General features: G+C 43.4%; 2 protein-coding genes across 2 annotated transcripts in view; both read right to left on the bottom strand.

Annotated features, from left to right (window-relative positions):
* kcnh2b (potassium voltage-gated channel, subfamily H (eag-related), member 2b) overlaps positions 1–8,952 on the bottom strand; it is a 269,546-nt gene extending 260,594 nt beyond the window's left edge. Inside the window, exon 1 of the mRNA XM_066682531.1 lies at positions 8,357–8,952. Within this exon, the coding sequence (XP_066538628.1) occupies positions 8,357–8,432 (76 nt within the window). The 5' untranslated portion in view covers positions 8,433–8,952. The remainder of the gene's footprint in view (positions 1–8,356) is intronic.
* Positions 8,953–11,009: 2,057 nt separating this feature from the next.
* Positions 11,010–12,542, bottom strand: part of sspo (SCO-spondin) — a 98,677-nt gene continuing 97,144 nt past the window's right edge. Inside the window, exon 115 of the mRNA XM_066682558.1 lies at positions 11,010–11,726. Coding sequence (XP_066538655.1) covers positions 11,704–11,726 — 23 coding nt within the window. The 3' untranslated portion in view covers positions 11,010–11,703. The remainder of the gene's footprint in view (positions 11,727–12,542) is intronic.

Below are 12,542 nucleotides of genomic sequence, written 5' to 3'. Positions count from 1 at the left end.
TGTGAAGGACTGGCACCCCCTACAGGGTGTATTCCCGCCTTGCGCCAATGATTCCAGGTAGGCTCTGGACCCACCGCGACCCTGAACTGGATAAGGGTTACAGATAATGAATGGAAAGGAATATTTTCTGTCCATAAAGGCATATGTTTGCCTGCCCCAAGTGTCCTCTTTTTTTGAAAACCAAAATATGGTCACCATACGGCACCAAAAACGGCTCCTCTATTGTCACAATGTCAAGTCTGTTACAACAGAAGAACCATTTTTAGTGCCATATACAACCCTTTTCTAGAAGGTGCTGTATAGAACCATCTACAGTACATTCTCCATCAATCTGAAGAACTCATTCACGATGCAAAAAGTTCAACTTTTCAGGGTTCTATATAGAACCATCTCCTTTAAAAAAATAACCCTTGTAGAACCATCATTTTATCACTGGTCTGAAAGGTCCAGATGCTTCTTACAGATTAAATTACACTGATTGTGAGTGAAAATATTTGGAAACAGATCTCACTGTAGAATGAAAGGTAGTGGATTGTGGCAGATGAGAGGAAAACCAGTGACGTGGATTATACCTGACTTCATAACCAGTAACTTAAACACCAAGACTACAAAAGTCTGCTTCTCATCATTGTATCAGTGTTCAAAATTTAGAGCTACAGAACATTGTGCTGTAAAATATTAATAATTCAGACAGATTTAGAACTGACCTGTGATGGCATAAGATCCAGTTTGGGTAAAAACAAGAATCCACCTCAAGCAGTGAAATGTAAGGAGGCGGTAGAGCATGGCATTACACAGTGACGCTCTCAATAACGATTAAATACAACAAAGCAGACTTATCTCTGTGCTAAAAATTCCTGTGAAAACAAACCCTCAATAAGAGAAAGAATATTCAATATCAATGCATTAATAATGCTCCAGTAAATATTTAATCTGCAATATAAGACAGGTTATAATATCGGCTCCGCAATGTCTGCTAAAAATATAAAAAGATGTCCGTCAAACAGTTGGCCAGCCTCCTGAGAGGCAAAGTCATCTGACGACAGAGTGACTAATGTGTTCTCTGTGAATTATATATACACACACACCATATTATACACCGATCAGCCATAACATTAAAGCCACCTCCATTTTTCTTTTTTTAAACAATCATTGTCCATTTTATCAGCTCCAATGAGCTGCACATAGATATGCAATTAAAGACTGTAGCCCTGATGCTCTGAATATATTATTAGCCCCCTTTTATCCTGTTCTTCAATGGTCAGGACCCCCAACAGGAACAGATTTGGTTTGGAACGTGCTGGTGTTGTGTAAATCAGACAGAGCCGTTTTTAAACCGTGTACACTCGCTGTGCACTGTATTTGACATACCTACCATGTTGGCCCACCTTAAAGATGTAAAGTCAGAGCTGGTAGCTCATTTGTTGTTGTTGGTCATCCTCTGGATGCTACCCACAAGAGAATGTTGGCTGGGTATTTTTGGTTGGTGATTAAGGACGTGTTTCATTAGTCCAGCGGCACTGCTGTGTCTGATCCACTTGTACCAGTGAAACACACTAACACACCACCAACAAACACATCAGTGTCACTGTAGCACTGAGAACGGCGTTCCTAACCATTGAAAACAAACATCTTTACACTGTTATTCTATAACACTGCTCAATACAGAATATACAAATACGTGCAGGCAGAATACAGCAGCACACATTCACTGTCTCTAATGAACGTAATGAAGTTGCTACCCCAAGGTTAACCTGCTCTTAAAAGAAATGACACTACAAGAGCACATTTTTGGAGCACTATTTTGTGCCTGAGTGCAGTGTGGAAAAATGAGGCTGTAAGTGTTATAGCATTTCAGTTGGAGACAGTTAATCAATGGATAGAGCCTTCCCCGTCCTTGACAAGCTATTACTCAGTACCAGAGTCCGCCGCATTATTACCATCAACAGCTCCCAGTCAGGACTAGCCTTGAAAGTATTCAAATGTCAGATCTTTTCACTGCAAGGTCCATAAACACCTTTCCCTCCAAAATGAGCCATTAAATGGCAAAGCATAATGAAAGTGGAGCGTTATTTCTCTCGCCCCGAATAACTCTCCCCTAAACACACTCAGATGATATGTTCTAATATTAAAATCACTGATGCTTTCAAATATAACGAAAGCCTCCTATGCTATTAGTCAGATATGACACATGCTTTCTACTCCAAGAATAAATAAAGTCATTGCCCATTACACAGAACTAGAGAAACTGAGAGCAGAATCCATCCTTCACCCATGCAGCATTTGAATATATGCTCTGCTTGCTGTAGATGGACACATTTGCGGTGGTGCTGTAATGGAACTTGGATTTTAAGGCTTTCAGATAAATATGTTTGGACATTATCTGCACAAAACATATTCTGCAAGAAATGGACCCGCTCTAGTGGACTGGGATGATTCCAATAAAATCCAGGCGGCTGCAATCAAAATTGGGCAGCGCAGGGCAGTTTTGGACAAACCCTGGAAACAGATTCATATTTTTACCCCATTTTCTCTTTAATTTATTCATGGTCACTTCCACACTCCAGCTAGGGCCCCCCAGTCACATGACGCTATGAAGATGGGGTGGATATGACGGCTTCGTACGGTTCTCGCAAGCCAGCAACTTGTCAAACTCTCGTTAAAGCAACCTGCTCAACACGCTTGGAAAAGAACACTAACTGCCAATCCAGCAATCCTACCCTCCTCCGAAAGAGACATAGTGCAGTTTCTGCAGTGCTGAGCTTGGAGTTACAAAAATAGAAGCCCTATCTCCCTATTACAGGTCAGTGAGACATCATAGTGATTTTGATGATGTAATTTTAAGGTAAATATACCACATATACCATAAATATACCATTAAATTTAACATTATACAGAAAATCCCCCAAATATAAGTAAGCTCAAGTTCCACTGGAATATGTGAAATGCATTTCAACAAACTGCCAACACAACTCTGGCATGCCTGAGACAGAGAGATATACTCTAGTTCTGTAACTGGGTTAGACAACCTGCTTACTGATGAGCAGCAGCCATGCAGATGTATCGTGTAGTCCTGCAAAAGAAGTGTAGGTGTTACTTCAATATACTGATCCAGGACCTGCTTTCTAAAATGTAATTACTGCTGGAGACTAAGCAGGACCAAGACCTGGTCAGCAGCACTAATGGATGACTGTTACTAACAGCACGCCCCCCCCCCCCACACACACACACGTGATTAAACTCCAGCCCAGACTCTTAATTCTGCTTCTCGTAATGTTCTGCCTCTGTCGGGTCTCACAGCCCTGCTTCTGCGCCACTGATGGCAATTTCAGAATGAATCGTCTTGTCAATAATCCTTGGGCTGACCCAGGCCCTACTGACAATACTATTCCTCCTCAGTGCCAATAATGCAAATCCAAGAGGGGATAAATGTCCATTATTTCATGTAATGAGCATCAATAAACTTTGTGAACAGCAATTTGTGAGCTCCCAAGCAGCGCACCAAACAGGCAGACTATTTCCAAGCCCTTAATTGTCTGCTCCATCTCTGTCACACACACCATGAATGCAACAGCAAGTCGAAAGCACATTAGACAAACTCCTCCCCCACAAACGCCTTTAACACAGTCTCAGTGCTCCATGTTGAGTTGGAAATTACAGTGAAGAAAATGGTACTCCAAAAAAACACCATTAGGCATTTTTCACGCCTCACATTTTCTGGCCTATTCACGGGTGTTTATGACACGACTGTTGACGCCAGCATTGTTTTGAAATCTGAGGGAGCTTACCCTGTGATGTCACTTGGAAAGGTCAGTTTGGGATTGGTTTAGACTGAGCCAATCCTTAATGTGCTGTCATTTTCATTGTTTCATTTTCATATTTCCTCCAGTCCTTCATGGGCTACTGACAGGGATTTCCTAAAGTTCCCTTACCATGGCGTCTGTGACCAAAAGCATCTGTCAGCTATTACGTTATTATGTTTGACTAGAAAATTATCTCTGTCAGAACAAAACCTTTTGTCGCTAGCTTAGTAACTTTACAGAAGGAGAAATATACTTTTACTTCCATGCTGTAAATCCCACCACCAGCCCCCTGCTGTTAGACAGTGACATTGGTTTTATACAGCAATTCTACAAGTCGTTTATCAGTCAACAGTAATGAGCAACAACAAATTGATATAAGATTTAGTTTTTAATCATTGATTTAGTTCCTACCACAAAAATATATCTGCAACAGAATTGGGAATAGACTGCTGCCAAGAAACAAACATTTTTCTGCACACTAGTAGGCTACTTTGTGTAGGTCTACTTTACTGTAGGCTTGCTGCTTAGGTCATTAGATCAAAACTAACAGATGTATAAGATAAAATAACACTTCATTCATATAAATGAAAATGGTAGATCATGACAATGAAAAAGGGCAGCACGGTGGTGCAGCAGGTAGTGTTGCAGTCACACAGCTCCAGGGACCTGGAGGTTGTGGGTTCGAGTCCCGCTCCAGGTGACTGTCTGTGAGGAGTGGGTGTGTTCTCCCCGTGTCTGCGTGGGTTTCCTCCGGGTGCTCCGGTTTCCTCCCACAGTCCAAAAATACATGTTGGTAGGCGGACTGGCGACTCCTAGGTGTGAGTGAATGTGTGACTGTGTGTGTTACCCTGTGAAGGACTGGCGCCCCCTCCAGGGTGTATTCCTGCTTGCGCCCAATGATTCCAGGTAGGCTCTGGACCCACTGCGACCCTGAATTGGATAAGCGCTTACAGATAATGAATGAAGGAAATCATAGTAGGAGATTTTATTCTAATCAATTTTGGAGCATTTTGGCAGTGACCGTACCAAGAGGCCATTGATTTTCCAATGACTTTTTAGAGAAACATTAACTGTACAAGCTGAACTATTGAACTATTCAAATTTGAAGCAGTATGATCAAGATGTAGACTGCAGTAGTTAAACCCATTAATTTTCCAGTCCAATTTCTTGACTATTTTCTTTTTTCATACAACTCAGGAACAGCTGGGACAACAATGTTCTGGACACTAGTATTGCCCACACGTCATCTGATGCCTTGGTTATTAGCCTGAATTCCCATTAGTGAAGATGTGTGTTTCTGTAGTAGTCATTATTCATTAGGGCTGGGTGATACATCCTGTGTACCAGTGCACAGCACTCCCACAGCTTTAGTCTGGGACACAAATGTCAAATCATCATCAATAATGAGGAATAAGAAGGAATAACCCACCTCTGCAATAGTTCTAACTTCTGCTATTTCCCTGGAGCATTGCTCATTTAAAGTCTGTAACCGACTTGCAGTCATATACAAAAGTTTGGGTGCACCAGGTCAAATTAGCTCTCTCGTTGATAAACTAGCTGAAAATGAGTGAACAAATCATCCACAGAGGACACACCTCTACTCATTCATTTGTTTGCTTAATCTACCTGTTGAAAATGTGCGCATATTTTTACTCAGGAAACCAGGAGTGTCTTGTATCAGTGTCCAAGCGTTTTTATGCAGCTGTATTAACATACACTTTATCATGTACAAGTTTACACTCACGTCTGGGTTTAACCTTCTCATACTGCTGCTGAAAACACAGACTAGGCATTGCCCAGACTGCCATCCGTATTCACAAATTATGTTAGTTGTTAAACTGACATGAAGCCTTCAGTTCAGCTGCTGAGGTCCTAACCAATGTACAGCTCACTTGACTGAATCTGCCTAGATACCACAGAGAAAAACACTCCTGACTGGGCAGGTTTCAGTTGGGTGTTTCAAAATGTTCATCATTCATTCATTCATTATCTGTAAGCGCTTATCCAGTTCAGGGTCAAGGTGGGTCCAGAGTATACCTGGAATCATTGGGCACAAGGCGGGAACACACCCTGGAGGGGGCACCAGTCCTTCACATTCACTCACACCTACGGACACTTTTGAGTCGCCAATCCACCTACCAACGTGTGTTTTTGGACTGTGGGAGGAAACCGGAGCACCCGGAGGAAACCCACGCGGACTCAGGGAGAACACACCAACTCCTCACAGACAGTCACCCGGAGGAAACCCACGCAGACACAGGGAGAACACACCAACTCCTCACAGACAGTCACCCGGAGGAAACCCACGCGGACACAGGGAGAACACACCACACACCTCACAGACAGTCACCCAGAGGAAACCCACGCGGACACGAGGAGAACACACCACATTACTCATAGACAGTCACCCGGAGGAAACCCACGCAGACACAGGGAGAACACACCAACTCCTCACAGACAGTCACCCAGAGGAAACCCACGCGGACACGAGGAGAACACACCACATTACTCACAGACAGTCACCCGGAGGAAACCCACGCGGACACAGGGAGAACACACCACACACCTCACAGACAGTCACCCAGAGGAAACCCACGCGGACACGAGGAGAACACACCACATTACTCACAGACAGTCACCCGGAGGAAACCCACGCGGACACAGGGAGAACACACCACACACCTCACAGACAGTCACCCGGAGGAAACCCACGCAGACACAGGGAGAACACACCAACTCCTCACAGACAGTCACCCGGAGGAAACCCAGGCAGACACAGGGACAACACACCAACTCCTCACAGACAGTCACCCGGAGGAAACCCACGCGGACACAGGGAGAACACACCAACTTCTCACAGACAGTCACCCGGAGGAAACCCACGCGGACACAGGGAGAACACACCACACTCCTCACAGACAGTCACCCGGAGGAAACCCACGCGGACACAGGGAGAACACACCACACTCCTCACAGACAGTCACCGGAGCGGGAATCGAACCCACAACCTCCAGGTCCCTATTCACTAAGCTAAGATGACATTTAGGGACACAATTTTTTTTCTGATTGATGTCATAATAATAACCGCAAGAGACAGTACCTACAGTAACTCCAGTTTGTTGTAAGACATTCATTCAGTGCAGAGCATTATGACACTGCAAAGTATTTGCAAACAACTTCAGTTTGAACCTTCTTAATAAGGCCCAGCACTACAACTCAAACTGCATCCTAAAGAGAGGGAACAAAAACATAAAACCAGCAGGTGCTGAACATCACTGAGTGCCAAAGTTATGCTATAATTTTAGACATGTGTTAGTTTATGTTTCCGTTATTCCGCTGTGGATAATAGCCCTATGCTGATGACAGCGATCCAGCACATCTTTGTAAAAACACGGAGAAGCTGGCAGTCTTCCGATAGTTGGCACCCTCTTCTGTAAATGACCACAGTCTGAAATCACTGGGATTCACGCAGCGTTGTTAAACGTCCTCATTTCTAAGGTCCATGCCATGCATTCCACTCCATTCACACGTCTCAAAACGCTGAGGGTGATATAGACATCTTTTTAAAACACTAATGCCCTTTGATGCCTTGAAAATACAGTTGACACAGCGCTTAAATGAGCCGCTAGTGCGGTGTTTACATGGAAAATATAGTCAGTTATCAGACTATTTTTCAAATCAATGCATCACCTAGACTCCTCAAACACACCTTCCTTATCATCTCCCACTAAATAATACACTGTTTAAACCATGCAGCTGAACTACAGACCATCAACAGCACAAGCAGGAAACCAGACTCGCAGTCTACAGACATATGATACTATATCATTCACAGACGGTCCTTCCTTTCCTTCTTATTTACCACCTGCTCTTAGTCAGTGAAGCAGACTCAGCGTTCAGATCAACTCCGACAGCTCAGAACCGACGCCAGGTTTTCACAGGCACTGTGCGTTACTGACATTTCACACATGAATCTGCTTCTTCTTAAAAGTTGTAAATTAGTTTTAGTTTTTGAACAAAAAACTAGTTTTTTATTTATTTATATTTTTTTTTGTATATTTTAATCAACATCAAAATATGTGAAGTACAATGAACACATGAGAAGAAATGGTATTCCTCTCATGTGTAAAATGTACAACTATGTAAATGATGAGAAAAATAAGTATTTTATATTGTTTTGCTGATATAATTGTGCAAAGTATAGTTATGTTGTAGTCATATAGTTATAGTTATGTATAGCCATCTCAAATGTTGGGGCACCCCTACTCCAAGGCTACGCTCTGTTGATTGATTCTCTAACATTTAGTTTACGTCCTCCTCTACAGAGAACACACTCCTGCACTGGGAGTGATGCTCAAACCCAGAAAAACAGAAGCTGGACTCTCACGTGCAGAAATGTGCCACAGTTTGATCAGTGGATGGTGTTTACTTCTTTTCCCTCAGGAAATCAACAGTGCATGCAGTGAACTGACCACTGAGTGTCCGCACTCCTGCGCCGGGCAGTGTGTAACTGTGTAGATGAGTGTTATTGCAGATGACCACGCTGTACTTACTCTGACTCTCGAATTTTCTGATGATTGTGTCCAGGAAGGTGTTCTGGGGCGCCACGTGCCCCCTCCTCACCGGCATTCTCACTCACAGCATCACACACACACACTCACACTTACTCTCGCTCGCTCACACTCTCACTCACTCATACACACTCTCTGAGTCCGGATCTCGCGCTTTTCTCTCTGTTCCAGTCTCGAGGCCCGAACAGCTTTTGCGCGTCACTGTTTTTACTCCAACAACACGGTCCCGAGTCTCCGCATCATCACTTCTGCTGCTCTCCTCCTCTCACTCCGGTCTTCTCTTCCCCTCCTCTCTCCTTTCTCCTCCTCCTCCTCTTCTTTATAGAAGAAGCCCCCCTCTCTCTCCTCGAGCTCGTGCTGTTTATATTGTAGACGCTGGTCCTCACGCGCCTTCCTCGCGGCTTTGAGAGGAGCAGGAAAAGCGCGGCGTCAGCACCTACACAACCGCAAACAATTAACGCAAAAACTTCCAAACTAAAAGTCCGCCTCAGAACGCGGAGCAGTCGCGAGAGGAGACACGGGGAAGCGCTCCGTTCATCCGCGAGGACGACTAAAACAGTCTCGTGAAGCGCGAGGCACTGATTGGCTCAAGGCGCCGAGGACAGGTGCTGTGTGTGTGTGTGTGTGTGTGTTTCCAGGTGTGTTATGGTCGAGCCTCGCTGTCGCTCTCTGTCTCTCTCTCCCTCGCTCTCTTTCTCTGGAACAAACAGCAGAAGCGAAAAAAAGAGCAGAGCGCGAGGCCGTGCGTGTGTGTGCGCGCCCGCGTGCCCGCCCCTTCTCCTCGGGCTTTGTGTGTTTGAGCGCGGGGGTTTCACACTGTACGCCTCTACGTCACCGTGGATGTGGGGTTTCCCTACCGGCGCGAAACAAAGGAGGAATCGACACACACACACACACACACAGGAGAGCACGCACGACACGCCCCCCCCCCCCCCCCCCACACACACACAGGAGAGCACGCACGACACGCCCCCCCCACACACACACACACACACACTCACACTGGTCTATGTGCTTGCGAGAAAGTCCAGGGGCTTCAATATTACTGTAGCCTCCATCCTCCAAACGGCACCTGGCTCGTCATTTTGTGGAGTTCATATACACACCATGACCACATGACAGTACACACACACACACACACACATTGTTCTGCAGGATTCCCTCAAGTGCAGCGCAACACACGCTTTCCCTAATTGTGTCAAAAAGAGAAAATGAGGGGTCTACAGTGCGTCCACAAGGGGGCGTCACGCAGTCTCCGTCTTTAACCCATATTTAGTCAGGAGCACGCGCGCGCACACACACACACACACACAAACGGCTGTCTTTAAAGAATCCCACCAGTGAGATGATCCAGCCTGCCCTTCTCCTCCCCCACCTTACTCCTTCACCACCATCATCCACCTCTCTCTCTCTCTTTCACATACACACACGAAAACACGTTTCACTTTGTATTGCTATCTTTAAGGGCTCATTATTCCTTCACAATGAATGTCCTAGATTTTTCCACTTCTGTTTGAATAGAACAATGAAACCAAAAACAGCCCTAATGTATACACGACCTGCTCAGAGTGAAAGTCTGCTTTTGTTAATGCATATTTAAGACACATATGTAATGAGTTCTTTTCTGATTTGACTTCCCTGAACTGAGCTTCATTTAAAAAGCCAGCCAGACTGAAACCATACTTCTAGCTTCAGAGGGAATTAACTGGCAGGGCTAACGTTTCACAGAGGGAATAATCTATAGACAGAACGCAGGGATTTCAGAATGGACTGTTCTTTTGAATTCTGTATATGAAGTGCACAGAGCATTAATCTTTACTGTTACAACAGTCTAGGTTATGTTTGTAGCTACTAGCTACATTAGGGTGACCAGATGTGAAATGCTGAAAAAGAGGGTGGTGGGGGGGGGCTTAGCTGAACCTATGTGTGATTTTAAGTCCTTTACACCTTTATTTGCTACACAAAACATGGGAATTTCTTTTTTAATTCATCCGAGAACTTTTACGTTTCGGCATAGCTGCTCGAGATGAGGGTAGGTACATAAGCTTTGCCTGACGTAAACAAGGACTACTGACGTGCAGACTGACCAATTAAATGTTTACAGAGAGGGTTATCGACCAATAACGGTGGCTCTACAGTCAGACCGTCCAATCAGAAGATTTTTAGGCTACTTCACCACGCCCCCTTCTCACTCAAGCGAACCAATCGGAGTAGGGGAGGGCGGGACTAGTTTGTGAACGAAACTTCTCGAAGTTCTATGTAAGCTCTAGAAAAACAAAATCCCGGACGTTTGTAAAATTGTGCCCGGGCATTTTTTTAAGTCTAAAAAACAGGACATGTCCGGATTAAAGAGGACGTCTGGTCACCCTAAGCTACATCACTTCTGCAGGTTTTTAGAAGTTGATGTCTGGTTGCCATTTTGTGACTATGTTGTAGCATTGTTTTGGTGCCAATATTTCAAATAATGTAGGTTGACTTAGTGGACAAAAAATCCAGAGGGGAAGAAGAAGAAGAAGAAAAAAGATGAAGAAGAAGACAACAAAAATAAATTAAAGAACAAAAATCAAACAAGAAATCATTAATTAGCCAATCTGGTTTTACTGGCACATTCAGAGAAATGTTTATTAATGTGCACTATCCCTGCAAATCTGAATAAATTAATAATATAAACAGTGTCAAATAGAGATTAGAATCCAAAACTATTCTTTTATATTAAATTTTTTGTTTACATTTTTTAAATAAAAACTTCAGCTACAGATTATTTTTCTTCATTATAATCCTTACATTTCTCCATCATCTCTGGGATGTTTAGTCACTGTAAAAGGGCTAACTACATACACATAGACAAACAGTATACAATACATACACAGAGTACATACACATTAAATTCCCTTCATTTGCTCCCTTTCATTATTAACACATTAGTTATAAATCTAGTCACATGGACATCTTTCAGCCCCAGGTGTGGCTCCTTCATAAAGCACTAGTAACCTACATTTTTTTTTACTGAAAACAGCAGAACAAATATATTAAAGTAATTACTCAGTAAAAACACTTATCTTTGGTCACAATACACAGTGAACAGCATGGGATTTGGTCAGGGTCTAATAAAGCTCAATCACGTATAAAAAAAAGCACTAATAAAAAATGATTATTTCATAAAAGTCATAATTTAAAAGCTGTACAGAATACAGAAATATCCAAGAGCTTCAGAAAGTACTCTATAAAAGTAATTCAGTCATATAATGACTACAGGCTACATAAACACACACTGGAGGTGGTACAAGGTTTGTTTTTCTTTCCAAAGCTGTCCATCCCTCCAACAGAACTCAGCGTTTAGACAGGTCTCCTCCTGTGGGAAAAAGAACAGAGAACACGGAATCAACAGCAGTCAGATGCTGAGTACCACCTAAGATCTTATCAGAAAATGTGTCCATTCTGTGGCCAACTTGTCAGTGATTTCCACTCATACTATGCCTTGCTCTCTGTGACTGTGGAGACACCTATAAACCCAAAGGCAAAGGAAATGTATTTGTTATCACTGCTAAAATATAGATTGCTTGATGCCAACCTGACTACAACAACCTTTTATATTCATCCAACTAGACACCAGTCTGTGACTACACCTGCTGCTCGGGTGGATTAGCCAGAGAGGAAGAATATTAGTGAATCATCAAAAAAAACATGTCACACAGTCAGTGTGCACCATCTGATAAAGCATTATTTGATAGTGTACCTTCCAGCCTCCATTAGAGGCTTACTTCATTTTGAATACTGCTGCTACAGTGCATTAGAAGAAACATGGCCCTGTAAGACTGTATGATGACAAATGTGACCCGCAAAGTGACAGGCAAAGCTATTCAATTAGCTAATGAAATCAGCCGCATTGATGAATGGCCTAATGCGTAATTGCTGGGGGATGGAGACCCTGATGCAATTAAGCATGTTTGAAATGCAAACATGCGTTACAGGGAGGGTAGTTGAGTTTCATCTAAATGCCGAGACAAGAAACACAAAGAACGCTCTCCGGTGATGGAGAGCAGAGTTGTTGTCACGACAACAGAACATGAATATCCTGGATACTGTAGCTCTATTCTGATTCAGTCTAATGGTGGAGATACAGAGTGTGGCTGATATGAAATCTTTAGTGGGATCGTTTTAGTTGTTT

The sequence above is a fragment of the Hoplias malabaricus genome, chromosome 10 (assembly GCF_029633855.1).
Source record: "Hoplias malabaricus isolate fHopMal1 chromosome 10, fHopMal1.hap1, whole genome shotgun sequence".
Taxonomy (NCBI): domain Eukaryota; kingdom Metazoa; phylum Chordata; class Actinopteri; order Characiformes; family Erythrinidae; genus Hoplias; species Hoplias malabaricus.
This window is presented reverse-complemented; position numbering and strand designations above follow the sequence as displayed.